This window comes from Cyprinodon variegatus, unplaced genomic scaffold (genome assembly GCF_000732505.1).
Source record: "Cyprinodon variegatus isolate N-32 unplaced genomic scaffold, C_variegatus-1.0 Scaffold108, whole genome shotgun sequence".
Taxonomy (NCBI): Eukaryota; Metazoa; Chordata; class Actinopteri; order Cyprinodontiformes; family Cyprinodontidae; genus Cyprinodon; species Cyprinodon variegatus.
The window spans coordinates 833,669-858,499 of NW_015150561.1; the positions used below are offsets into that span (position 1 = coordinate 833,669).

The 24,831-nt window shown below is 38.0% G+C and overlaps 1 protein-coding gene and 1 long non-coding RNA gene across 2 annotated transcripts in view; one reads left to right on the forward strand and one right to left on the reverse strand.

Moving 5' to 3' along the window:
* Positions 1 to 2,832: 2,832 nt before the first annotated feature.
* Positions 2,833 to 10,005, reverse strand: LOC107084744. The gene is made up of 4 exons (XR_001481235.1): positions 9,643 to 10,005; positions 4,061 to 4,157; positions 3,902 to 3,984; positions 2,833 to 2,871 (listed from the first exon to the last, which is right to left on the reverse strand). It is a non-coding gene; the product is annotated as an uncharacterized LOC107084744 (long non-coding RNA).
* The window catches only part of LOC107084743 (transmembrane and TPR repeat-containing protein 2-like), a 100,400-nt gene continuing 84,748 nt past the window's right edge, over positions 9,180 to 24,831 (forward strand). Inside the window, exon 1 of the mRNA XM_015374738.1 lies at positions 9,180 to 9,634. Within this exon, the coding sequence (XP_015230224.1) occupies positions 9,552 to 9,634 (83 nt within the window). The 5' untranslated portion in view covers positions 9,180 to 9,551. The remainder of the gene's footprint in view (positions 9,635 to 24,831) is intronic.

Consider the following 24,831-nt stretch of genomic DNA (forward strand, 5'->3'; position numbering starts at 1 on the left):
AGCCACCAGTGTTTAAAACATAAATCACCAGGTTACAGTTCCAGGTAAAACTTTTTTTTCCACATCTAGAAAGTGAGATTGGTGTGCAATCAATGCTTTGCAAATTTTGTGGTGCAGGCTCTGTCAGACTGCATGAAAAGTGTCTGTAAACAGAGGGTTTTGAATTGTTCCACAGATTGCCAACTTTGACTGGATTACCCAAGAACAGGAGTCTGCAACCTTTGCAGTCCAAACAGCCATCCTTGCCCTCAGTCCAGCTAAATAAAACTCCTTTATGCTGGGCTCACACTGACTATTTCATGGCTGTGGTGCAGGGGCACAAGAAACCTAAAGTCACTAACATTACTATGTACACATACTAGCCACAGTGCAAGTCAAGTCACCAAGGCAGTGCTGTGGAAATTTGCAAGGTTTTGAATTTTGAAAAAAACTGCAATGATCCCATGTCACGTTTCAGGAAATACAAGAAACAAGCAGGAAAAAAACAAGAACCAGACAGGAAAGAGTTTTGGTGAATTGTAGAAGAAAATCAACCTATCAACTTACGCTAACCTGACCAGTGTAAACAAAACATATATACAAGAAAAAAAGGGGGGCTATTGGAGGATGGGGAAAGCTATTTATATGCTCAGATACTGTAGGTTTTGCCATTCCATTAGGACCACTGTGTCAATGAAGTCAGTTTGAGCCTGTTATTTCAACCACAAAGGTGATCATGTGTCAAAGTGGAAATTAGATTGTAAACTAAACATTCTAAATGTCAAGGAAAAGGATACATCATGTGTTATCTATATAGAGCACAGTCTTCTACATGTTTGCTCTTTCCGGCATGGCTTTCTCCTTTCAATTTTTCTATGAAGGCCAAATGTTTGATTCCCATCTGAGCTCTGCATATCTACAGCCCCTCCAAAGTCATCATGGTCCTCTTGGCTGCTTCTCTGAATATTGCTGTCCTCCTCCAGCATGTTTAGGCAGTGCTCCATGTCTTCGTAGGTCTGCAGTTTATCCTCCCTCCATGTTCAGATTAAGGATTAAACTGAACTTATAGGTAAAAAGCTTTAAAGTAAATTATAACGTCATTAACAATGTTTTACTTTGCACTGGAGTGTCACATAAAGTCCTTATGAGACAAATTGAAGCTTGCTTTTGTAAACATGCAGAATGTGAGGATATTTAGTGGCTTGGAAATTTTACACACTGGTTAAAAATGCAACACCTTAAAAATGCACACCTTAAACACCTTTTTCTACAGTAGTTTGGAAGTTTGTAAAAGTAATTTGTAGCTTTGTGATGATCGCAGCAGGTAGATTTTGTTCAGTGTCTGTTAGCAATGCATCAGCTGTAGCGAAATCCAGCAATCCTGCTAATGATGTACATGCATCAGAAAAGGCTGAGCGGATCTAACTTATTGATAGATTTGGAAAGTGCTCTCTGAGACCTCCCAAGTCTCTTGCTTCCACAGGTTTTACGTCATATGTTTTTAATCAATAGAACATAATATGGTGCTAAAGCCTTGAGATTACAGCTTTGCTCCATGTATTTTATGTAATTTCCTAGTTGAAACTGACACCTCTTTGTTCTTAAATCCCACAACAATGATCCCAAATGTTTCTCAGCTAGATGTTACATTTCTGGGTAATATTAATCAAGTTAGTAATGTACATTTATTCCACATCAAGAACTTCAGACTTACACAGTGTCACTAAATCCCAGAGTGAATCCCAAAGACACATGATCCCCATTAAGCATTTAGAGGAAATTATGGCAGATTTCTCAAATTTTGTTTTATTGCTTTTGATCCAACTCATTTGTCTCAGTAGACGTTCATCATTGTTCTGTCACACATATAATGATATTATTACCAGAAAGAAGATGTTGGTTGCCTCTGAAGCGTAATAATACATAATTATACCCTTGTTCAGTTCCTCTAAAAAAAGAAAAAACAATTCTGGTATGTCGTCTTCCCAACAGTTCACCATGGTATGCAGCTTTAGCTGAACAGCGAAGCAGTCTGAGTCCTGCTGTGGTTGAAGTATTTGGAGAAATCAGAACCATTTGCTTTTGATAAAGTTTGCTGAGTGTCTATGCAGCTTAAAACATCTCTTAACACAAAATGCAGCATATGTTTTAGTTTGAACAGTTTTATGAAGATAACAACAGAGCCAGCAAAGACTTAAGGAAGAGGCACAGATAAAAAGACAAATGGTGAGAAGTGGGAGAATTGTGCAGCTGAAGGGGAAAGAGAACATTAATATGCAACACTTAGCTTTGGCACTTGAGTTTTCTGTGACTCAACAATCTGTTTGCTCGCTCTATGATAAATCAAACAGCATACCAATGCACCATCAGAGACCCATATAAGTGTTTCATATTATACTGTTACTTTAGGTTTCCATCTTAAAACCTAAAGTTTATGTCTGAGCTAACGATGTTTAGAATAAAAGCTTGACAAATGATTTAACATCAGGCAGGCAATAAAGCGTGTTTCCACAGTAATATTGTCCCATCAGAATTTTACTACATAAGTTGATGTTCTTGGAGAAACACTTTAGTGAAGCTGTACCCTCTCTGTGGGTCTCTGGCTAATGAGTGGCAGCTTCATACCAAAAACATCAGAGGGATCCATTGAGGGCCTTTTTTATGGGTACCACGGTGTTGAACGCTGAAAATAAAAGAGGGAGAGTTCTAAATATGAATCGGTTTCACTGACAAATAAGAAATTTGTCTTCCAATTTTTTTTTTTTTTTTGCAATGTAAATATTTTTAGATATAAAGGTTTTAAAATACTGCAATGGACTGGCAACCTGTCTAAGGTGTACCTTACCTTTCGCCCATAGACTGCTGGAGATAGGCACCGACCCCTACGCGACCCTGACAGATACAGAGAGAGAATTGGATTGATGGATGGTTTGTTTAAATAAGTATTGATAAAGTTAAAGTTTTTTGTAAATATTTTTATAAAAACTGTGTTTTACAAGATCGGGATCATCATGTTTTTCTTCATAACAAGTTTCCCTTAAAACATCCAGTACATAGCGAGTCAAATATGTTCCTAATGCTGTAGAACCCTGTTTCCTTTATAATAGGGAACTATGAAATGTATGAATATTAAGCTCTGACATCAATAAACTGTAAAATCCGTTAACATCCTCAAGGATTTTATAAGTAGTTAAGCTAACCCTCATCTGGCATGTCATGCTGACACAGAGAGCCAAGAGCGCACACTAAAGAGGTCTGAACTGATGCTCAGAGGCTCTTTGGATTTGGCTTTCTTATCCAGTCGTCTGCTGAACACATCAGTCCAGATCAGCTGCAGTTCTCATCAAAGCCTCTCAGGCAGAAGAGCAAATATTAAGCCCTGTAAAATATGAAAAAAAAGAAAAAACAGCTGAGACTGTTGTATAAAAACACCTTCTTATAAACTGCATGCTGGTTTAAGTGCCTCAGCAAATCATTTAGACACTCATAAGCTGTCCTTCTGGATCAACAAGACCTCTGAGATTCATAGGCAGCCAAATTCATAGATGTGTTCATTTGAGCAATTGTATCTTTGGACAGTGAAATAATTCAAGTGCAATGACTAATCCAGAAAACCCCATTATGCCTTTCTAAAATACTTTATGTAACATAACATACATCCGGGGCTGCATGGTGTTACAGGGGGTAGCACTGTTACCTTGCAGCAACAAGGTTCTGGGTTCGATTCCTGGCCTGGGTTCTCATTGCATGGAGTTTGCATGTTCTCCCCCTACATGTGTGGGTTCTCTTGGGGTACTCTGACTTCCTCCCACAGTCCAAAAACATGACAGGTTAATTGGCTTCTCTAAATTGTCCTTATGTGTGATTGTGTGTATGCATGGTTGTGTCTCTTTGTGTGTCTCTGTGTTGCCCTGCAACAGACCGGCGACCTGTCCAGGATGTACCCCGACACTTGCTCATAGACGGCTGGAGATTGGCACCGGCCCCACAGTGACCCTGAAAGGACTGGATGGACAGACATTAGTCTTCTTGAATAAAGTATTAATACACAGTCAAAGCTTTCAGTTTTGACTTATTCTACCTTCAGGGTGTTTTATGGAGATTTGGAACCTTGTAGGCTATATCGATCATATATAGCACCATCAGTTTAATTCTACACAGTCTGGGTGTGCTTCCATCTGTTCAAAGAAAGAAGAGATATTTAGCAAAACCTTCTGAGCTGATTGGATGAAACAAGACCTAGAGCCCACCCACCAAAAATTGGTTTCAGCTAATCATGGTAACACATGAAAATGTCAGAAGATGCCATGAGAAACCACAAGTTTGGCTTTGGCTTGCAACGCTCATGCTGTAACCCTCCTTTCAAAGATGAAATTGTGGAATCCGACAAAGCAGATGTGATAGCAGCAGCTGTGTGTGCATCTTCCTGCGCTTCCAAGTTACATTTGGTTTGGCTGTAAGCTCTTGCTGTGACGAAAACAAGAGCTTGTTTTCATCACAGCTATATGTGCCGCCATAAACGACTATACTACAACTGGATTGGTCAACCCATTTTGGGTCAGTCTGGAATTGCTGAGGTGGGAGCTGTACATGAAGGACCCATCCCCTTGGAGGTAGGACCCATTCCCTTGGGGAGCAGTGGGCTGCCATTGTGCAGCGCCAGGGGAGCAGTGTGGGGTTGAGGGTCTTGCTCAGGGACCCTCAACCATTGCTCAGGGACCCAGAGTGGCAGTATGTGGGAGTGGGGGATCAAACTCCCAATCTCAGGATTCAAAGCCCTATGCCCTAACCACTAGGCCACCACTCCCTTGTAAAACCACCACTCCCTTGTAAAAGTAAAAATTGCTCAAAATGGAACACGATACCCTAAAGTGGGAGACAAATGTATCCTTTCAGCCCCATGAGACACAGCATTGTAAGACCCGCTTCTGTTTGAGCTCAAGTATTTTGCAATATATTTCTACAAAGATTACCCTGGATTAAAATCATTCATCTTATTTTCAACTCTGATCAGCTTTACTGTGCTTTTATAAATAAAAGTATCTCCACAGCCTGATGCTGCCGCCTCCATGCTTTTGTGTGTAAATCATACAGTAGGTTCAGGGTGGTGTGCAGTGACAGATTTCCATCTAGGTTAAAAAGGGCTCATCTGACCAAAATACACAACTGCTGTGTCCCCTACATGGCTTATGATCAACTGCAGGAAACAAGATAAGCCTGTTAGCGTCATTTGGAGCAGGCTGGCTGCACAGAATAAAGTACTGTAGTAACTGATGTGTTATTGCTTTTCTAAGACCTTGTCGCTCCTTAAATTGCACCGGATATACAGAAAATCCCTAATTAATCCCTTATCTTGTTTTCCTGAAGCCCGGGACTTTAGATGTTGTTGTTTTCCACCACTGCCTAAAATGATCTGATATGAGGAGTTGCTTCATCAACAGATTCTCCTAACTGAACTGTGAATCTCTCTACCTCCATCTGATAGAATACTATGAAATAAAATATGAATTGTACTAATTAGAAAAATTTTTTGGAGTTATTCCCATGAACCGTAAAGATGCATTATGACATTTGAGTCTTGTGCTTGTATAGCAATTAATGTTTTTACATGTTTTGCACGGTGAAAAACAGAGTAGTAATTATTCCTTGCTCATTTTTGTTTAGCTTACAGGACATCTATAAACTGCAGCAGAACCAGTCCTTTGGGTTATGGCAAAGGTTAGAAATAACAGAGGATTCAATGACTGGCTCAGACGTGGAGAGGCTGATTCATCCGTGGAAAGACCTTACAGTGGGTAATCTTATTATGCAGATGAGCCTGAGTGCCCCTGTGGCCGTGCTGAAAAGGACGCAGGCGGTGTACGGCTGGCAGGGCACATATGGCCCAGTCATCCAGACACCACAACCACAGCAGAGATCTCTCCATCATTTACAGTTATCTAGTTTCTTTGGGTTCAGTTAAGAGGAAAACATGGCACCCAGGGAAAAAACTCCACAGCATTCCTCAGATAATGCCCATGTCTGAATAGCATAAACAGATGGGAGCTCTAAGCATGCTGTGCCTCAGCTCAACTGTAGCTTGAGATGTATTGATCTTTTTTTTTTTTTTTTTTAGCTTTTATTGCAATCTTGAGTTGAACCCTTGTTTTTTGTCTCTTGGGAAAAAAAAAGACTCTGAATTCCTCTTGAATAAGGATAAAAAAAAAACTAAAGCAGATACATAAATAACAGTTCACTTTGCAAATGTAATTAGTGCTGTTACTATAAATCATGCAATATAGTTTCCTTAATTTTTGTCTTGTCATGCATGCATTATGACCCTGTACTTTCATCAAACTTTGCATATGTGACCATTCCATCTTTGTGTCATCATGTGATAAGCTGTCTGGCATAATGTAGCTTGCTTAATTTTTTTCTGAGAAAATCCAGAAACCAAAACTTACCTCAGAGCTGTTTTTTTTTTTTTTTTTTATTTAAAGAAGGAGTACTATTCGTAACTAAGATTAAGACCTGCCTCATGCTACTGCTGCATGAGAACCAGGATCACAGCTAGACAAAGGCTGTTGGTCTCTTCATATGGTTGGAGCTATAGCAAAAAAAAAAAAAAAAAAGGAATAGAGGAAGATTAAATAAAAAGGAATAGAAAAGGTGCTGGGCAAGATAATTTAAAAGATAATAGAGGGGTGCTATATGGGCAGGGCTCATTTTCAGATCACAGGTTAATTGCTTTTTGAATTGAAAATGTTTTTTTTTTTAATCTGGTCTGGCTGCACACTGAGATTTGGTTGCAGGAAAATATAGGCAGGTCTGCAGTTAAACTCGTCTAGAAAGAGATTGCTCAGTTATATTGCAGGTATCAAACAAGAAGCTAGTTTGAAGGTTGCGAAACCAAGAATTAATAAGCCTGCCAACATGAACAGGCTGATGAACTCTGTCATTTAAAATGTATCCAAGTTCCTACAAATGAAAATGTCGCTTCTCTGTGTTTGATAGACACTCTACTCTGTGACTGCATTTAATCTGCACGACAGCATCCCATTCTCTCTGACTGCACCATTAGCTCTGAGCAGAAAAGCAATTTACTGGTGACTGTTTATTGCTGAGTAAGCCGTGTCAAAATGAATATTTCAGATTTTCACCATTACATTGTTGCCTGATTACAGACGACCAAGATAAGGCATTCAAAGAAAAAATATATAAAAACACAAATAATTTGTAAGAATTCAATTTGGTAATTTTATATTTTATACACCTAGAATTTTCAATCTGTTTTACTCTCACTGAGTGCATTAAGCATGGATTGCATAAGATCTAAAATCTTTTAAATTTAAGTTCAAGCAAAGAAATGTTTTGTATACAAGCAGTTTACAATTATAATATTACATAGAAAATATAGAAATAAAAAAAGTTTTTATCATTTCTTTATTATGGAGCCCATCAAAGATGTCATCAAGAGCACCATGTTGGATTATCTGGTTTTAGGCGGATTTTACACAGTTATATGTATGAAATATATCTATTATTTGTAAAAGCATACATCCATAAAGTTCAAAAGCTCGAAAATGAAAAATCAAATTAAAAATGGTATAACAAACAAACAAGCTGAATAGTTTCACCATTCAGGATAACCATTGTGCACGGTGGGCCCTCTAGTGGTCAGCATGAGCACAAAATCCAGCACACTGGATTTTCAATGTAAAAGCAAATTTTGCTTTGTTTAATCAAACTTCGTTTAAAGTTGGTCTGTTTGGTCTTCTTGTAAAACATATATTTTACATACAAGTATAATGAGTTTATTTTCTAATAAAACTAGTTTTCTAAATGCCAATAATGTTAATGCTTCAAATATATCTGTTGTAAAGCAGCAGCCACAAATTACAGATGATTCTTATTTTAATCCCATTTGTTGTTTGCTATTGTACAACATGCTAAGGTTTATCTGTCTTATTTTGTCCTTTTTTGTGTGTACTTCAATTATCCCTCCATCTGCCTCTGTCCTGAATGTTTTCATTTAGATATTGAAATGTATCAAAACAGTATTTTAAATAACCTAAACCTTTTAGAGTCATGTGTGTTTATCACATCCTAAGATTATTTTTGCTGTTTTGTTGAACAACGTTTGGTCTTATTTTAACTCTGTTATAAAAACATCTTGGGGTGAGATCCTATGATGACACAGTTTTGAAGAAGGCAAATGAGTCTGCCCTAATATGTTTCTGTATTGATAAATGGTTTCTGGTAAAGACAATTTAGTCAGCTATAAATGAACTGGCTATTTCTTTCAGCTTTACATTTCTAAACAAGACCTTTGTTTTGATGACCTTATGGAATCACAAATGTTTTGATTCTTGTTCATTATTCATGTATATTTTAATAACTTGATGTTTTTAGTGTTTTTAGTGTTCACCCCAATTTGTGATGCCTTTAATTCCCGATTGTGTGACATTGCCTTAGTTATCTCACGCTACTTCATGTCCTTTAAGACAATACACTGGCATACAAATTGTTTAAATATAATTTTTCGAACTACAAAACTCGACCCCAAAGACCCCCAAAGTCTTAATTAACCAGAATTATATATATATATATATATATATATATATATATATATATATATATATATATATATATATATATATATATATATATATGACTGTAAATGTACAGTTCTAACAATTCAGGTTTAGTTTGTTTTTAAGGGTCTGAAATAAAATCAAACTGAACTCCTCAGTGATCCAGTTTTCAGGACTCCCCTCATTAGGAATCAGAACCAGGATTAAACCCCAAACATCACTCGGTGACACAGACGCGCATGCGCCTCAGATCTCCTGGCCACATGAGTTTTGGTCACAGATGCGTCAAGTAGACAGAAACATCAAGCGTTGGGCCGGATGTTGTGTAGGTGACTACCACAATAAAGCTGAATAAGAGGCGCAGAAAATGTTCCTGCTGTGTAAAGAACAAATTTGTGTAAAATAATTAAAAAATAATCGACCAGGAAACACAAAGCTATCTTAATATCCACTGATGTTGTGTAAATATTAAGCGTGTTAGACCGCCATTGTATTCAACTGTATCTATTACCTTTATGGTCGGTACGGCTTTTATTTTGAAAGTTTAAAGGGATCCTGCACCTTTAAGACCAGCAGCCTGACCTCTGCCTGAATGGCACCACCGCTGCGGCCGTCGCTCGGAGCATCAGAGCGCTGATCCTCCTCCTCCTGATCCCCATGTGAGTGTGTGCGTGTTGGGGAGGCGTGCAGCATGTTGACACAGATCCACTGAACCGCTGTTTTATTTTCTGCCCAACTCCCAGCAGGGTGTAAAGCTGCCAGCCACAGAGACCCACCATGGGTTAGTCAGAAAGCCACCTATGGATTATCCACTTTACGCACTTCAGCCAAGATGAGGATGAAGGGGGACAGAATGGACTTGTTTTCGCAGATACAGCCTGACAAAGACGGGGACTGAGAGTGATCCTCAGCTCCATCCCGACTGTCTGGAAATTTTTCTTTTCATTTTTTTAATTTTTGATTATTTATCTAATTCACTGAAGTCTGCGTGAAGCAGAGATGTTTGCTGAATTGCTGTGCGGCGCCGTGGCTCTGGTCCTGTATGTCAACACTCTGGGAGCCGATTTCTGCTACGATGACAGGTACTTACATGACTGAATGAATTGCGCACAGAACCCGCGTTACTAACGTCCCTGCTCCCTGCAGCTCCTCGCCTGCAGCGGATCAGTTGCTTCTCAGCAGCTGAAAGAGGCTTTTTCCTTGTTCTGTTGCTCCAACTCCAGGCATCCAGCGTTTCATTGCATCAGCATCGCAGCTGAGCTTTTCATTAATCTGAGCAGCAGAGTACTAAAGAGCAAGCATCAGGTATCAATGAGGAATGTGGCTTTGAAGGGCTGCTGAGTGATGGAAAGGTCCCAGTCCTCTGTCAAATTTCAGACGTCTGCAGGCACGTGTGCATGAATGCCTTCAAGACTCTGACTTCTCAGAATTAAAATCAGACTTTTCCTCCTGATTCATGATCAATATGATGGATGGATGGATGGATGGATGGATGGATGGATGGATGGATGGATGGATGGATGGATGGATGGATTTTCATCCATTTTAAGAGTTTCGGCAATGGATATTTCTTTGGTCAATATATAGGGAGTCAAAAAAAAAAAGGCTAACCTTTTTGTAGTATAAATAACTAATGATTATATTTTTAACATTTCATTTGAGTTAAACTTTTTTTTTTTTTTTTTTTTTGCCATGCTTCTATTCTTTCTAAACTACAAATGAATGAGATGGTACAGTATTAACCGCCATTTGCAAATTAGATTTTGTTTAGTATCACATGTGAATACTAATAGTTCTTGAATTCCAAATCATGAAAAAAAAAGCAAAATTATATTACAATCCCTACCTCAAAACAAGCTAAATTGGAGCCAGCCAGCCAGCCAGACTTTCCTCAGTTTATAAAAAAAAAAAAAAAGAACTATCTGGGACTTTTTTCCAATTCTGGCAGCCTTAAGTAGAATAACCTGTGGTTGGAGTGCAGTTCTAAAGCCACATTCTAATTCAGATACAAAAAAACCTTTAAGTTCTCCATTGGTCTATGGAAAACAAAAAAAAAAGTCTGATTGCCTCCCATTTAAGTTTGTTTTGTAGATAGATAGATTGATTGATAGAAAGATATTAATTCATTTTAAGAGTTTCTGCAATGGATATTTTTGGCCAATATATATGAATATATTTTTGCTTCTTTATATAATGGCAAATTTTTGCACCTGAATGCCTCAGCTATCCTCCAGAGTGTAGACTAGCTGAAAAGGCTGGAGTTGCTGAGCTGACTTGGTTTTTCCTCAGAAACTGTGTCTTTGCTCCACCCGTTTTAGACTTTTTAATCGTGCATCGTGAACAGGGGTATTTGATAATATTTCTTTCCCTAAAAGTAGGGAGAGTTGTCACCCTGTCAGCTGGAAACGATCAGTGCCGGGGGGGTGTGGGGGCTCGGCTGGCTCATGCGGGGTAATGCATTACTCATAGCTGGCCTTTTGATATGTGATGGCTGAATGCTTGTCAGTGCCTCGGGCTTTATTCACCAGCCATGTCTTGATGTAGGTCAGAGGCATTTCTCTTATTTGGTATCAGCCTCCTGTCATCACCTGATATGCCTACACAGCAATGAACCTACTTTTGCAGAATATCTGATATATTGGCTGTAATGTTTATATCTGCTTATGTGTAGTCTAAGGGTGACCTAACAGGTGCTGCTCCCACCCACCCAAGGGGAAGAAATAGTGCATTAACACCCGGCAAATCAAAAAGCCCTGTATTTCCTTTACAACTCCATTGACTGCTGTGTATTAAAACACTTCCTGCTCAGGAGCCTCCCAGAGGCTTTTTTGCTGAAAGGCTACTAGTTCCCTTTTATTAAAAAGGAAAATAGCAGAACAGTTCATTTGGATGCCTTGCTCTGGATTTGGCACTCAGTTTCTTTTATACAGGTTACTAGTCAGATCAAGAGATTAAAATGCTAAAATTTTAAAAAGTTAGGAATTTAAAGCCACAAAAAAATCAATAATTTTTCATAAGAAACCCAGAAAAAAACCTGAAGCGATTGGATGTTTATTCAACAGAATAATGCTACTTTCCTGCCTTTATAGCTGCACATTGCCTGTCAGATGGATTTGTGGAAGCTGCAACTTGTCCCTTTCTTAAAAAAAATATATATTTGGGATTTTGGAAACATTTCCTGCAGTAAAATAAACAGTTGGTGTGGATTCTGAGAGAGCACCGCTCATCACTCTAAAAGGCTTATATAAGTTTATTGTTCTCCATCACTCTAAAAACAGAGTGACAGAAGGACAGAATAACTTCAAAATTTAGCGTGAGTTTTTTTTTTTTTTTTGGTCTGCAACTAATGATTATTTTGTAAATCAATTAATCTGTTGATTAGTTTTTTCGATTAATCGATTAAAAATCAGATAGCCAAAGGTTCCTTAAAGACGGCTTTTTCCAAAATTGAACCAGGTGAAACAAAACCTTTCTACTTCAGGAGTCCTGGATGGAGCATATTGACAGATGAAATAGATTTTTCCTACTAATTTAGTTGACAATTGTTCCAATAATCAATTAATCAAGATTAATCTGAATAGTTGTTTCAGCCCCAGTATTTTTGCACATTTCCATGTGTCTTGTTTTTTAAAAAAAAACTTCAATATTATCTTACAATATGTTTAACAACAATATAACAGCCATTTTTCTTTGCTGCTTTCTTGCCGTCCTCAAGAATCTCTGAGCTTTCAAAATTTCAGACATTAAAATCTATGCCTGTTAAAAGTCCTCAGTTTCTAATAATAGCAGTTTGAAATACTTAAGCATGACAAATATTGTATCCTGTCGTTTCAGATTGAAAAACTGCTCATTTTCCAACTAAAATTATGATTACTATTTAGTCCACTGTGCAGCTGTCAACGTAATAAAAATAAATACAGATAACACTATAAATAATCTTATTTATAGCAGCAGTAGAAATGAATTTTTGCTGTTCCATTCTAAATAAAAGCTCTTGAGCATTTTATGTTGTTTTCTAAAATTGTGGTGTAAAAACAGTGATAGTGTAGTATTTCCCTAAAGCTTATCAGTCTATGAAGACGTCTTGCTGGTCCAGCCTTATTTTTGAGCTGCTTGAAAGTTGGTGTTGTGTGTCCATAAAGCTGTCGGGGTGCGGCAGCGCTGTAAGAAGAGGTTAGAGGCTGCAGAGTCAGCTGCTGTGAGGCTGCAGAGCGACCTCTACAACTATCAGAAACCCATATTCTTGCTTTTTCTGTAAGACTATCTTAACAGAAATCCTACTATATGTGTTTTGCTCAAAGTAATAGGGGTTCCATATGAAACATATGGATGCCATACTCTGACAGCCTCATCCACTTCCATTTTTTTTTTCTACATCTCAGGCTATCTGTCAACCAGCGTTATCTTGCTTTTAACGCCACGCGTTCAGGCTTGCAATTAGCAGCCGTATGTCTCCATGGGCTCCACTCGGGGGAGATGAGGGAGGAGCGAGAGGCATGGTGCAGCAGAGATCTATTTATTTCTTTATTTCTTTTATGAGTGAAACATTTTTGGATGCAGAGACTGATCTAATGTGCTAATGGGATGCCGGTGTGGAGATAAAGCTCATATGTATGATGGAATGAATCAAGCCGTTAGCTTTCACAAACAGCCTCCAAGTAGACCAGAGGTTTACATAATTTACTGGCAAAGTCATCAGTCATAGATAATGTGACGCCTTATGCAGAAAGAAGGAAGATCCATTGCTGATGTTTCACATTTTCTGCCTTTAAGCAGGATTGAATGAATCTGGTTGATCATTTAGCAGGAAATGATTATGGCTGTTTGGTCACAGGGCGACATTGATCTCTGGGTGATGATTGAAGATGTGTGCTGTTTGCTCCTAGTTGTATGATTGGTTCACAGACACAAAATCCGAGATGAAGCTGCTCACTCATCTAATGTGTTTCGATTGTTTCAACTCACTTTGCTCAGATTTTAACCACCAAATAATTGTACAAATGTACATATATTTTTTCAGAAGACTGTAGCGCATACTGAGCATGGAGTCCTTTATAGCAGCTCTCTGGATAAAAATGGCCTCACCGTAGATTGACCCGCTCTGCAGTGCCAAATCACCCCAGGGGATGCTCTTCCTCTGGAAACACTAATCAATAGTGTATACCCAACTTTGACACCTTCAGTGGAAAATGGAAATAATGAATCTTTTAGTCTATTCCTCTGTCTGCAGTGGAACGTATATAATGTAAAAGGAAAACATTAATGCTTTGTTGATTTTTTTTTTTTTTTCCTGTGCTATAAAGCTACAGAGGTGCAGTAACACACATAGGGCTGCAACTAAGGGTTATTTTGCTAATCTTTTTGATTAATCTGTTTATTTTTTTCAATTAATCAATTAATAATCAGATAGAAAAAAGTTTCTTAAAGGTTCAATACAGGATTAAACCAGGCGAAACTAAAACTTTTCGACTTGTGAACTTCTGGCTAGAGCATATTCACAATTTTAATATAATTACTGCTCTTAGTAGGTCGCTCTGTCAGCTAAAGGCATGTTTTAGAGTCTCTTTATCCAGATAACGATTAATCGATTACTGAATTAGTTGACAATTATTTCAACAATTAATCTGATTAATTGTTTCAGCCCTACGAACATCTAGGAGATATCAAATTGAATAGCTGCAAATTTTCAGGTTTTTAAATATTAACCAAACTTAATATTTTGTCACATTCTAATAACAATGCTCACTATTTATTTTGTTAGGGTTTTTTTCAAACCAATCACAAAGTAAGTTTTTTTTTTTTTTTTTTTTTTTTTAGCTATCAAGAATCTAAGCAGTGTGGCGTTCATATGTATGAGATACTTTTAAGTTTTCTTAATGAAAGATTGAAAAACCATGTTTTTCCCATACATTTATAGACTTGTATTGGTGTTTTCCATGGTATTTTATGTCTCATTTCTTCTCAAAAGGATTGGTTTTATGGGTCATCCTTCCCTGTCAGGATGCTGATGAGTTAGACAAACTGTATCCTCCTCATTACCCTGCCCCGGTGTGATAATGTAAGACCTGACTCTGTGAGGATGTGTGAAGGCTGCAGGTCAAAAGGAAGGACGCAACTTCCCCTGGTGAGGGGAATGATTTATAATCAACAGTCAAACAGTAGATAACTTCAAAAATACTTCATCCTGTGCAGTCTCCAGGAGAGGACATATGATCAAGGGCAAAAGAAACAGAGTTCTAGTTTCACCTTGTCCCTCTCAGATGAAGAATTGGCTGTACTGGCATGCCTGGCCCGGTATCAGCATTTCTCTGTCCAGGTCTCCTAACTGGCAGTGTCTGTCTGCAGTGATGTGGAACCATGCTTTTGTAGCCTCAACGGTGGGTTAAAGTGGTTTGAGCCTCTATGTTACGAGCCTGAATCCAGCCACCCAGCAGCAGGAGTATCCCTTCCTTTTTTCCCAGTAAAGCTTTCACTGTCTGCACCCTGTAATTACCATCCTGCCTGTAGACAGGGACTCACTGCATGGTTCAGTAAATGTAGTGACTCTGCTGTCTCTCTCCTCTTCTCCTCAGCTGTAGATGTTGGAAGCAGGAGGTCTTCAGGCCTCCGTCTCTCAGTGCTTCCAGATGGGCCGGTTGGCAGCCGTTGGTTTTTCCTTTCTACCAGTGTGAAGAGATCGTTTGAAGTGGATTCAAACGTAAAATGTGGTGTTGGCTTGTATTTTGCCAGAATGGAGACATCTACAGTATGTTCCCCCTGACCCCGGCAGCCCATAATAGCATAAGTGATGATAGCACAGAGAAACCCCCCCCAAATTAAGTCATGCATAGATCATATCAGAATGGATGGAACCACCATAAAACCCCTAATAAATTATGAATCATCCGTTCTCTTAAGTAATACAAATTTTGAAAAATATTCTGTTCAAATTTTGGCTCCACGGCTGAGATTTCTACTTATTCCATCAAAACATTTCTATTTTGCATGTTTACACTGGATGCTTGGCTAATTTTACACTTTTTCATAAATAAAGCCAACAAATTTTTCACATGTCCCCCTTTTCAATAATATATTTACAATTGAAATTATCTAAGTAATGTTTTTACTTGCTCTTTTTCATAGTACCGGTAAGTGGTGGCCTTGTGATTAGGGAGCAGGACATTTGCATCCTAGAAAGGAAACAATATTGCTTGTTCAATCCTCAGGCTTCTACTCTGGGTCTCTGAGCAAGACCCTTAACCTTTCAATGGTCCCTGGGCACTGCAGCTGCTCCCTGCTCCCTAAGGGATGGGTTAAAAGCAGAGGACAAGTTTTAGATGTAATATACAATTGCACTGACAGAGAGGATTATTATAATTTTAGTTACAGGTTTATTTTATTTTTTCAATGTCCATGAATTACAATCTTAATACATTTGTTTATGAATAAAGACATCTGCATATTGCACATGAGAAATGGGAGAAAACCAGCAAATTTCTTTTTTTTTCCACAAGAAATTTTGCTTTTCTCACGAACTCAAAAAGCTTCTTTGGGAGTCCCTCAGCAGCCCTAGTTTACTTTAGTAACCTCTTAACATTCATCTAATTTTAAGTAATCCTAGCCTTTTTGCATACCCAAATGGAAAAGCAAATAACTTAATAACAACACACATTACAGTGTAGGCAAGAATACGCTTTGCTTTAGTCTATTTCTTTTTTGGTAGATTGTGGGTTTGTTTATTGCATTTTTATTTTATTATTACTATTGTTGTTTTTTTCTTTTCTTTTGTTGTTTCCTGTCTTTAAAGTGGACAGTTTACCTAAACGAAGTGATTGATTTATTGATTGATTGATTTCTGACCACTTACTTGAAACCAGTTAGACCTCATAGAAGGAACAATATCTGCTCAAATTATGCGTTAAGAACAAGGTACAAGATTGGCTTTTACTTTTTGCTCTTCAATTCCACACGGAAGAGTTTGTTTTTCCCATATTGTGTGCTCACTGATCCGAGAAAGATGCTATTTTTGGTCTTCCTTGGCCCAGTCAAGCAGAAATTTGGCAGTTAAAGATGCATAAAGATGAAAGGAAAGTCATGTTTTCTGAATCTAGTGTCTACTGTCCCATGTTTTCTTAATGTTTAAACCTAGCACAGGATTTCAACATAAGTCAAGTGCTGAATTTCCTTTCTCAGTCATTTGTTTAAAGTAATCTGTTGTTGCAGGTTTAAATTAAGCTCAAACATGTCGATGCATACAGATGTGATATATCACCAGTGGTTATCAGTGGGAGGGTGGCATGAAGATCCTCTCCCTTTCTCACTTTCTGAGTATAGGGAGTAACATATTTTTGCAGAACTGAATGAGATATGTTGCATACAATTTGTGAGGCTAGGTGTTAAGTTAGGGAAAAAATGGAAGCATTCCTGAGCATCATATGAATTATTTTACTGTGTTTTAATATGTGCACTCTTCATTACAATATTTAAAAGGCATTTTAATGTTAAAATCAAAACATTTCTAAATGCTCTTTGCCCCAAATCAGTCTCTTTTCCTCAACATCCTAATGAGGAAACCCACTGAAGACGATTGCTATTGTGGAAACTCTTTCTTTATTTATGATGAGTTGCAGCTGAAAAGCTTGGTTTACAAACGCTGATTTTTACTGCAAAAACTAACATTTAGAAATGGCTGAATTGAGATCATATTTATTTTAATAGGAACAAATCAACTACATGCTCTTATTTTTCTTGCAATCATCGAGTCTTTAATATCTCTCAATCAACCAAAATCTTATCAATGAATTTCCAGGCTTGGAAACATGTTGGACATATTTTCCTTTGGTAAATGTGCTGAATGGGATTAAACTTGTGCAAGAGCCTTCTTCATAGACATCAGTATGTCTCAAAAGTGTGTAACATGCATTTCTAGAAAGCCGTGTTCTTCTTACCTCACATGGAGCTTTATGTTCTTTACCCTTTCATTCATGATCTACAGGTGTCTGAGTTCATGCTGAACCTGTTGAATCATCTCAGCAGGTTGCTTGGTGTGTGTTGTTTTAAGCTTAAGCTAAGCCCTTTTTCTATTGATTGGTAAAACCAGCTTTAGTTAGGAAATCGCCACCTTAGCCTGACCACCACCATTTTGTTCACTGTTTTCTTTGTTTAATTTTGTCAGATACACTAGTAATGAAGATTTGCATTTTCAGATAGTTTTAAAGTCCCTGCAAAGCATCTTAATGAGATTGGTAAATGATGATGATGAAGAGCTTTGCTTGGACCAGGCCCAGGTGTGAGGGACCGAGGTAAGAAGCATGAGGATTCACAGCAATTAATACAAAAATTGAGTTTTTGATTTTTAACCCCCAAAAATACATGGGTTCAAGTCATAAAAGAGGTCAACCAAATTTAAAGCAAACTGTGCCTAAACTAACTGACTGCATAAACAAAGATAACTGACCTAACAAAGAGATAACACACGAGGGTATATATATACACTGGCTGATCAGACCATTAACACAATAGGGGTAATTCAAACTAAACAAACATTAACAAATTACAAACATCAGAAGTACAGTTAGGTTTGGCAAAAAACTAATCTATATCTTAGAAAAATGAAAACACACCAACCGCAAAACCGATCCTAAGTGAAAAATGTAAAAATGAGAAAAGGAAAATTCAAATTCCACCTTCTAGCAGCAGCTGATTGAATAGTCCAATTTACCCTCCTGTATTTAGCAGATCTCAGCCCTGGCTCCCATCTTTTGTCAGCCCAAACTCCTAGGCATCGTAGAAGGCAGGAAACAGATTAGTGAAAAAAAAAACAGAAAGAAATATGAATGAGTGCAAACAAATACACTGAACTAAACGTCTGTGCTTACTAATAGAACACATGTATTTGAACTAAGAATAACGTTTTATTGCAAACTGAAGAATGTGTATTGATTAAATAAATAAAGGTGCATAAATAGTACAGACTTAAGGCGTGGCTATGGGTTTAGCCATCACACAATTTCCTGTTTAATAGTTAGCTACCCTTTGATAGATAGCAGACGACCTAGTTGATTCTGTGTTGCTGTGCTGGTCCAGTCGTGCTGCAGCAAGGCATCCCCAGAGCATGACACTTCCACCTTCATGCATTACCAAACATGATTTTTTTTTTTTTTCTGGTGTCCAAATAAATGGGTTTTAGACTTATCAATCCACAGACAAACAAATCCAGGTTATTTTTTATTTTTTTTTCTGGCAACGTCTGACCTTCATGTGTATCTCTGTCAGCAAATGTATCATTTATTTACATACTTCCTGGTACAGTTAGCGTATACCTGCTTAGAAAGCCAATCTTTGGCATACCGACAGTTGTTTTGAACGTCTTCCACTTTTTAACTGCTTCAAATATCAAATTGGTTTGATGGCTCTTTTAATCCCTGACCAGGTTGTCTGAGGTTTAAACAGGCAAATATCTATAATGCTAAAAAAAATCATCCCCATCATGTGCACTAGATGCAATTTCTTTTCAGAAATGTTGATTTGTTTTTGTTTTATTTATTTTGTTCAAATTTATACAAATATCCACGTGATCTGCTATAGAATCTGGTGGACATAGAAGGGATCTCTTGCAGCAGCTAAGTGCTTCTTCTTCCAGTAATAAAATAAGATTATCTTTCAAAATATTTTGTTATAAAATCAGGAATAAAAGATCAATTGTAAAATCTTTAAAAGGTTTATTTTTATATTACATAACGGTAACACAGCAGCAAATCAGTGTTGAAAGAGAAAATAAATATCAGGACCCCTGAGGTAGAACTAAATGCTATTAAGCTATCAGATATCAATATTAATGGTTTGGGACATAGGATTGCATTGAAACTGTGATTCTGTGAGACCCGTGGAAAATCTCAAAAGAGCAGGTGGTGTTAATGTTGCATTGGATTGAGCTGCAAATGGGACACTATATCCCTTTTTTTCACAGTAAATTAAGCATTTTTTACTCTGTTTGCATGTTGAACATTCAATAAAAAAATAAAAAAGGCAGAAAGTTAAACAGAAGCCCTGATCTCTGGTTATGAATCCATTACTTCAAAGTATATGGCTGATGGTTAATGAGCTATCAAGTTGGATGTTAAAGCTCTCGTCTAATGCACAAGTTGGCATATGATTGATAATAAACTGATATGAATCAAGATTAGTATTTGCTTGTACAAATTGAATCAAATATCAAGGGGATATGCTCAGAATGTAAACTGGAACTAATAATAATCCGTAACAGCCAAACCTTTGTCTCTCAACCACTGTAATCCTTAAAATCCTCTCATACAGAGTATGGTACTTCCACACTGTTGGAGAGCAATAAGCTGCAGTTCCAGATGGTGTCTAGACTTCCAACAGTCTTAAATTAACTGCTGATAGCTGGAGGGGAGTTGATCACACTTCGGATGTAGCTTTCCTGATAATATTTAGTCTCACAGAAAACGGATTCATCAAAACGTCAATGATCACCTGAGTTGTTTTTCGCTCGGCTGATGTTCATGGTGTTGCTCAACATTACAGTGGTGATGCTGTTTAGCAATAATTCACAATTTCCTTGTGTTGTTCTTTTGTTTTTCCCCAATTTCCCCATAACTCTTTGAACTTCATTATCTTGGATGCAAATATACATTCATTATTTTAATGGAGTTGTGATACAATCCGTAGGAAAAATGAATCGTCTTGAAAAATTTCACTAAACTCTGGAGACTAATGGATAAGATTAGACCAAAGCTTGAATTTCTTTGTAAAGGTGTATCACATTTTGCAGAGACTCAGTTTTGCAGCTCTATTTTGGGTTGTGATTCTGTAAGTTGTAGCAGTGGACCAAACTTTTGAGTGTAGGAGTCACCATGATCACAGTTTCTTGTAAGCCCCCGCGGCCTGTCGGCTCTGCCAGCCTAAGCTGTTTTAAAGCAGCATTAATCAGGCTCTGTTGCTCTGTAATCACTAAACTGGTCTGTAGTGGGAAGAGATCGTCACTATATATGTACTGTAGCATGCATGTTGAGTTAGTTGCTTGCTAATAGAAGATTACCTTTAGTGCACTGCAGAGTCCTCTGAGGCTTTTCATTGCCGGTGTTCTTTGCAGTTTTAATTAAAAGCCAACAGATCTTCTTTCCTAACACATTATGTGGTTTAGCAGCACACAGACTGACTGCATGCTGCAGACGTGCAGGAACACACAGATAATTGCCTGAAATAGCAATAATTTGTTTTATTAAACAGGAATTCCTTCATATGGTCTGTTGTTAGTGGCAAAGATTTAGGCCGGTATGCAGTTATGTGAGAAAAGCCTTAAAGCTGCCAAATAATACACAGAAGTAAAATGACAGCTGGATTGGACTATTTCAGCAACAATGGAAGGCTCGCCAAGTTGTTAACTAAATAGCATTATCCATGTATTGTGTGTGATCTGTGTACTCTTTATTCAATGTTTTGAAATGGTTCACCAATTAGTAACATCTGGCTTTGGGTTACACCACTGACATGGGTTTGAAATGATTTAACTCTGCTGGGCTGAGTTGTTAATGGGTCTCGACAAGGGTTTGGATTTCCTGGGTTAACACTGGCTGAAGGTTCTTAAGCAGTGGCCAGTCTCAAGCTCTTGGCCCTCTTCATATTAATAGGATTACCAGCACTGTTGACGAGAGGGAGCACGACGTGTAAGCAGAGAACCCAAAGCCATCAGACACAAAAACGTCCCCAATATCCAACAGGGATACTTTAGTTTAGCGTGGAGACGGAAAGGTCTTTCTTTTCTCTCCATCTCTGAGGCATTGTTCCCAATCGAGGAGGGTTGGCTCATTTCGAAAAGGTTATGACACAACTTGGCCCATTCAGTGGCAGCGTCTTTGTCTGTTGTAAGAAGGAGTTGTGTGGTCCTTCTGTTCTCCCCGGGCCCAGCGAAGGAGGCCATTGGTCACCAAATAGAGGAGAATTAATCTGCTGTTGTCTAAAGGACAAAAAGCAAGACCTTGGTGTTCACTGGATGAACAGAGGAGAAAACCACTGTAGCTCTGACTGCCGAAGCCATCAGAACCTGCCGAATAAACTCATTACAGTCATTTAAGCTTCGGTACAAATGTTCTGTCTTAGGAAAAAGACAGAGCACAGATGAGCTCAGGTATGCTATAGTGTCTTAGGTATGCAAGCTTATCGTTGCTTTGAGGTGACAGGGTTTTAGCAGTAGGAACATTTGGAATCAGTTAAAACTCTCAGAATAATTGATTTACAGATTTATTTTGTATTAATTATAGGCCATTATTATGAGTAACAAACTGTATTTGGATCAAAATTTTTGAATATTTGTCAGTTCTATAGAAAGTGGTGGCCAGGATCTACTTTGTAACGCGATCAAATAGAATTGGGCCTGTGTAAGATTTGCTCAATAAGCTAACCTTAAAGGAAGAGGCCACAGTTTTAGATTGTCATGGAATTAATAACGGTATTTAATGCAAATACACAGATAATATGATAATTAAAATATTTGAGTGTGTGTGCAGTCTGTTTTCTCAAATCACCAGAAGGCCATGGGAAATTTAACCTGGCCAGTCAGACTGCCTTAAACTGTGTACACAGCATGTCAATCTGGAAAGGAGCGAATAAAGCCTGATTTCAAATACAGAACATACAAAAGAAACAGTTTGCAACCAATCAGGTAACTATGAAAAACTTATTAAAAAAAGAAAAGCTCTTACAGCAGCCAGTTATTTAAATTCTGACAATATAAACAGCTTTTTGGAGACATAATAAAGGGCATCAATGAAACATTAATCCTTCGCAGATGCAATCTTGACTGTCATGGTAACAGAAAAGCACTGTTGCATTATGGGCCCACCTTCCACACTGTGATTGGTCCAGTTTGTTTTAGACTGGAGAATATTGAGCCTTGGGCCGAGGCATACACTGTATAATTTTTCTTTGCAAATCGGCTTGTAGACGATCGTAGCTCTGCTTCAACAGCAGGATTTGCCCACGAACATCTCACGAGGGCCGATGGAATTTCAAACATGTTTGATTTTCCCCCGACCTTACGATTCCTGATTGGGAGGTGGTCACAAGAGGCTAATCGCCCCTTATTACCCACCGGTATACTATATGACGCAGGATGCGCGATAAGGCTGAAACTTGAACAATCCCAAAAATCTTTTGCAAAACTGAAGAAAAGGGGCAAAAACACATACAGTGTATGCCCGACCTTACTAGACTGATTTACCTATAAGTAAATCTTGCTGAACCATTAAAGAAATCGATAACTTCACACTAGTAAATCAAATAACACAAAACTGAAAAATAATTTACCAGTTAATATATTAAAATAATATAATATTGATTATTTCTAAAAAAAGATTAAAACTATCACAGACAAATTAAAGTACCTTTCTCATTAACAGTGAACCAACATACCTGTGCAGAGTGCATGCATACATACAGTACAGGTGCAGAACTCTCACTGAACAAACGCCTGATTTCAGTGATTTTCTCAAATAGTTGCTTAACAAAATGTATTTCAGGGGCTCTAGCAGGCTAATTTATCATTACTTTTGTATATTTCTATTTATTTTTCTAGCAACTTATGTTTTCTGTTTTTAATGGAAGGGTATGTACTCTTTCATGCACAACTGTTTAAACACACACACACATACAGCAGTCCTTTACCTTGATTGTTATAATTTACTTTTAGTTGGTATTTTCTGTAATTATGAGAAAACAGTTTAAGCCATCTGACTGATGATGTGCAGCCACAGGTTAGGGAGGGGCTGTTTGGAAACAACTTTTTAAGCCTCTATGTTATTATGGCTACAAGCTTATGCTGCAGGTCATACATGCATAACTTTGTATTTAACTCACGGTCCTACTACATACTTTATCTTATCTTATCACATGGATATTAATACTATTATAAGATCTTGCATTCAAGTCCAACTGAAATAACAGCATAAAGAGAAAATCATAATCAGCTGTTTTCTATATCTACATTCTAACTATCACCTATTTCCATTAAAACCAACCTGAAATAGTTAAATCCTGAATACAAGCAATTTAAACCAACTGCCTCCTTTTTAGAGCTCCATCATTTGAGGACAGCTTGGAGGGGCACTGCTGCTCTGCTGCATGGAAAGGGGAAACCTAAGAAGGTTTGGGCTTCTGATCAAGGTGCCTTCTATAGACTCATCAGGCATTTCTCAGAGAGGAGCCCTATAAGACTTAGAGATCCTCTTCTGACCTCAGAACACCCTCTAATTACCTAGAACTAGTTGGAAAGGGATGTATGGGTTTCCCTCCTGAACCTCTTACCTCGAGAGCCTCTACTCAGTTAAGAGGAAGGGAACGGATGGAAGAAGAAAAGGTCAAAAACGCTACTACATTGCTTTGATAATAATAACAAAGTTCCACAAACTAATTTCATTCCATCTGAAATCCTTCATCATGCATAACCTGGTATTTAGTGCTTTGTAGTTGGTAAGATGACACAGCTTCAACCCAGGAGTGGTTTGTCTGAAAACCTGACCTCTAACTATGATTGTAGCTTCATCTGATATGTTTTCCATAACTATTACAATTTGTTGCCAGTAAAGAAACAAGGAGAATCTGGGTGCAGCTTCTAGTTGTTTTTTTTTTATCTGAGAAAACAAAACCCCCAATTTTAAAAGACCCAGCTGGAGAGCCTCCTCCCAGTCTCTTCCCTCATTCCCTGCCTCTTACCAAGACCACAGCAGCAGAGGAAGCACATCTTCTCACAGTCTGCCTCTAATTGATACTGCTGAGCCTTGGGAACCCGTAGTGTGGTTTCAGTTCTTTGCAGAATGCGTGCGAAGCACATCAGCCTGCTTGCCACCCTCTGGGACACCACAGCTTATTTACAACCAGACAACCAGTCTGGTCCAGAATGCCATGTAGCTTTATTTAAGTACGGATATGAAACAACAAAAAGATCCACGCTTTTGTAAAACTGTTGCCAAGCAGCTATTTAAATTGGTGCATGTATAGAATCCGAAACCAGAGCTGCACTCTCAGCCTAAAAATACTTTTTTTCTCAGATATGTGGATATAAAAGTTGATGGCATACTTTTCTATTAAGATGTTCATCACAGTTGTTTGAGGTTTTTGCTTCTGTTCCTACTCATCCGTTACCCCTCTCCACAGGAAACATATGCAGAAATTTCAGATTCTTTTATTTGAGGTATTCTACAGATTTAAGATGAATAAAAATGATTTTGTGAAAGAATGCTCCTGTCACTAAGCATGGGTCTCTTTCAAGCCTGTAAGATCC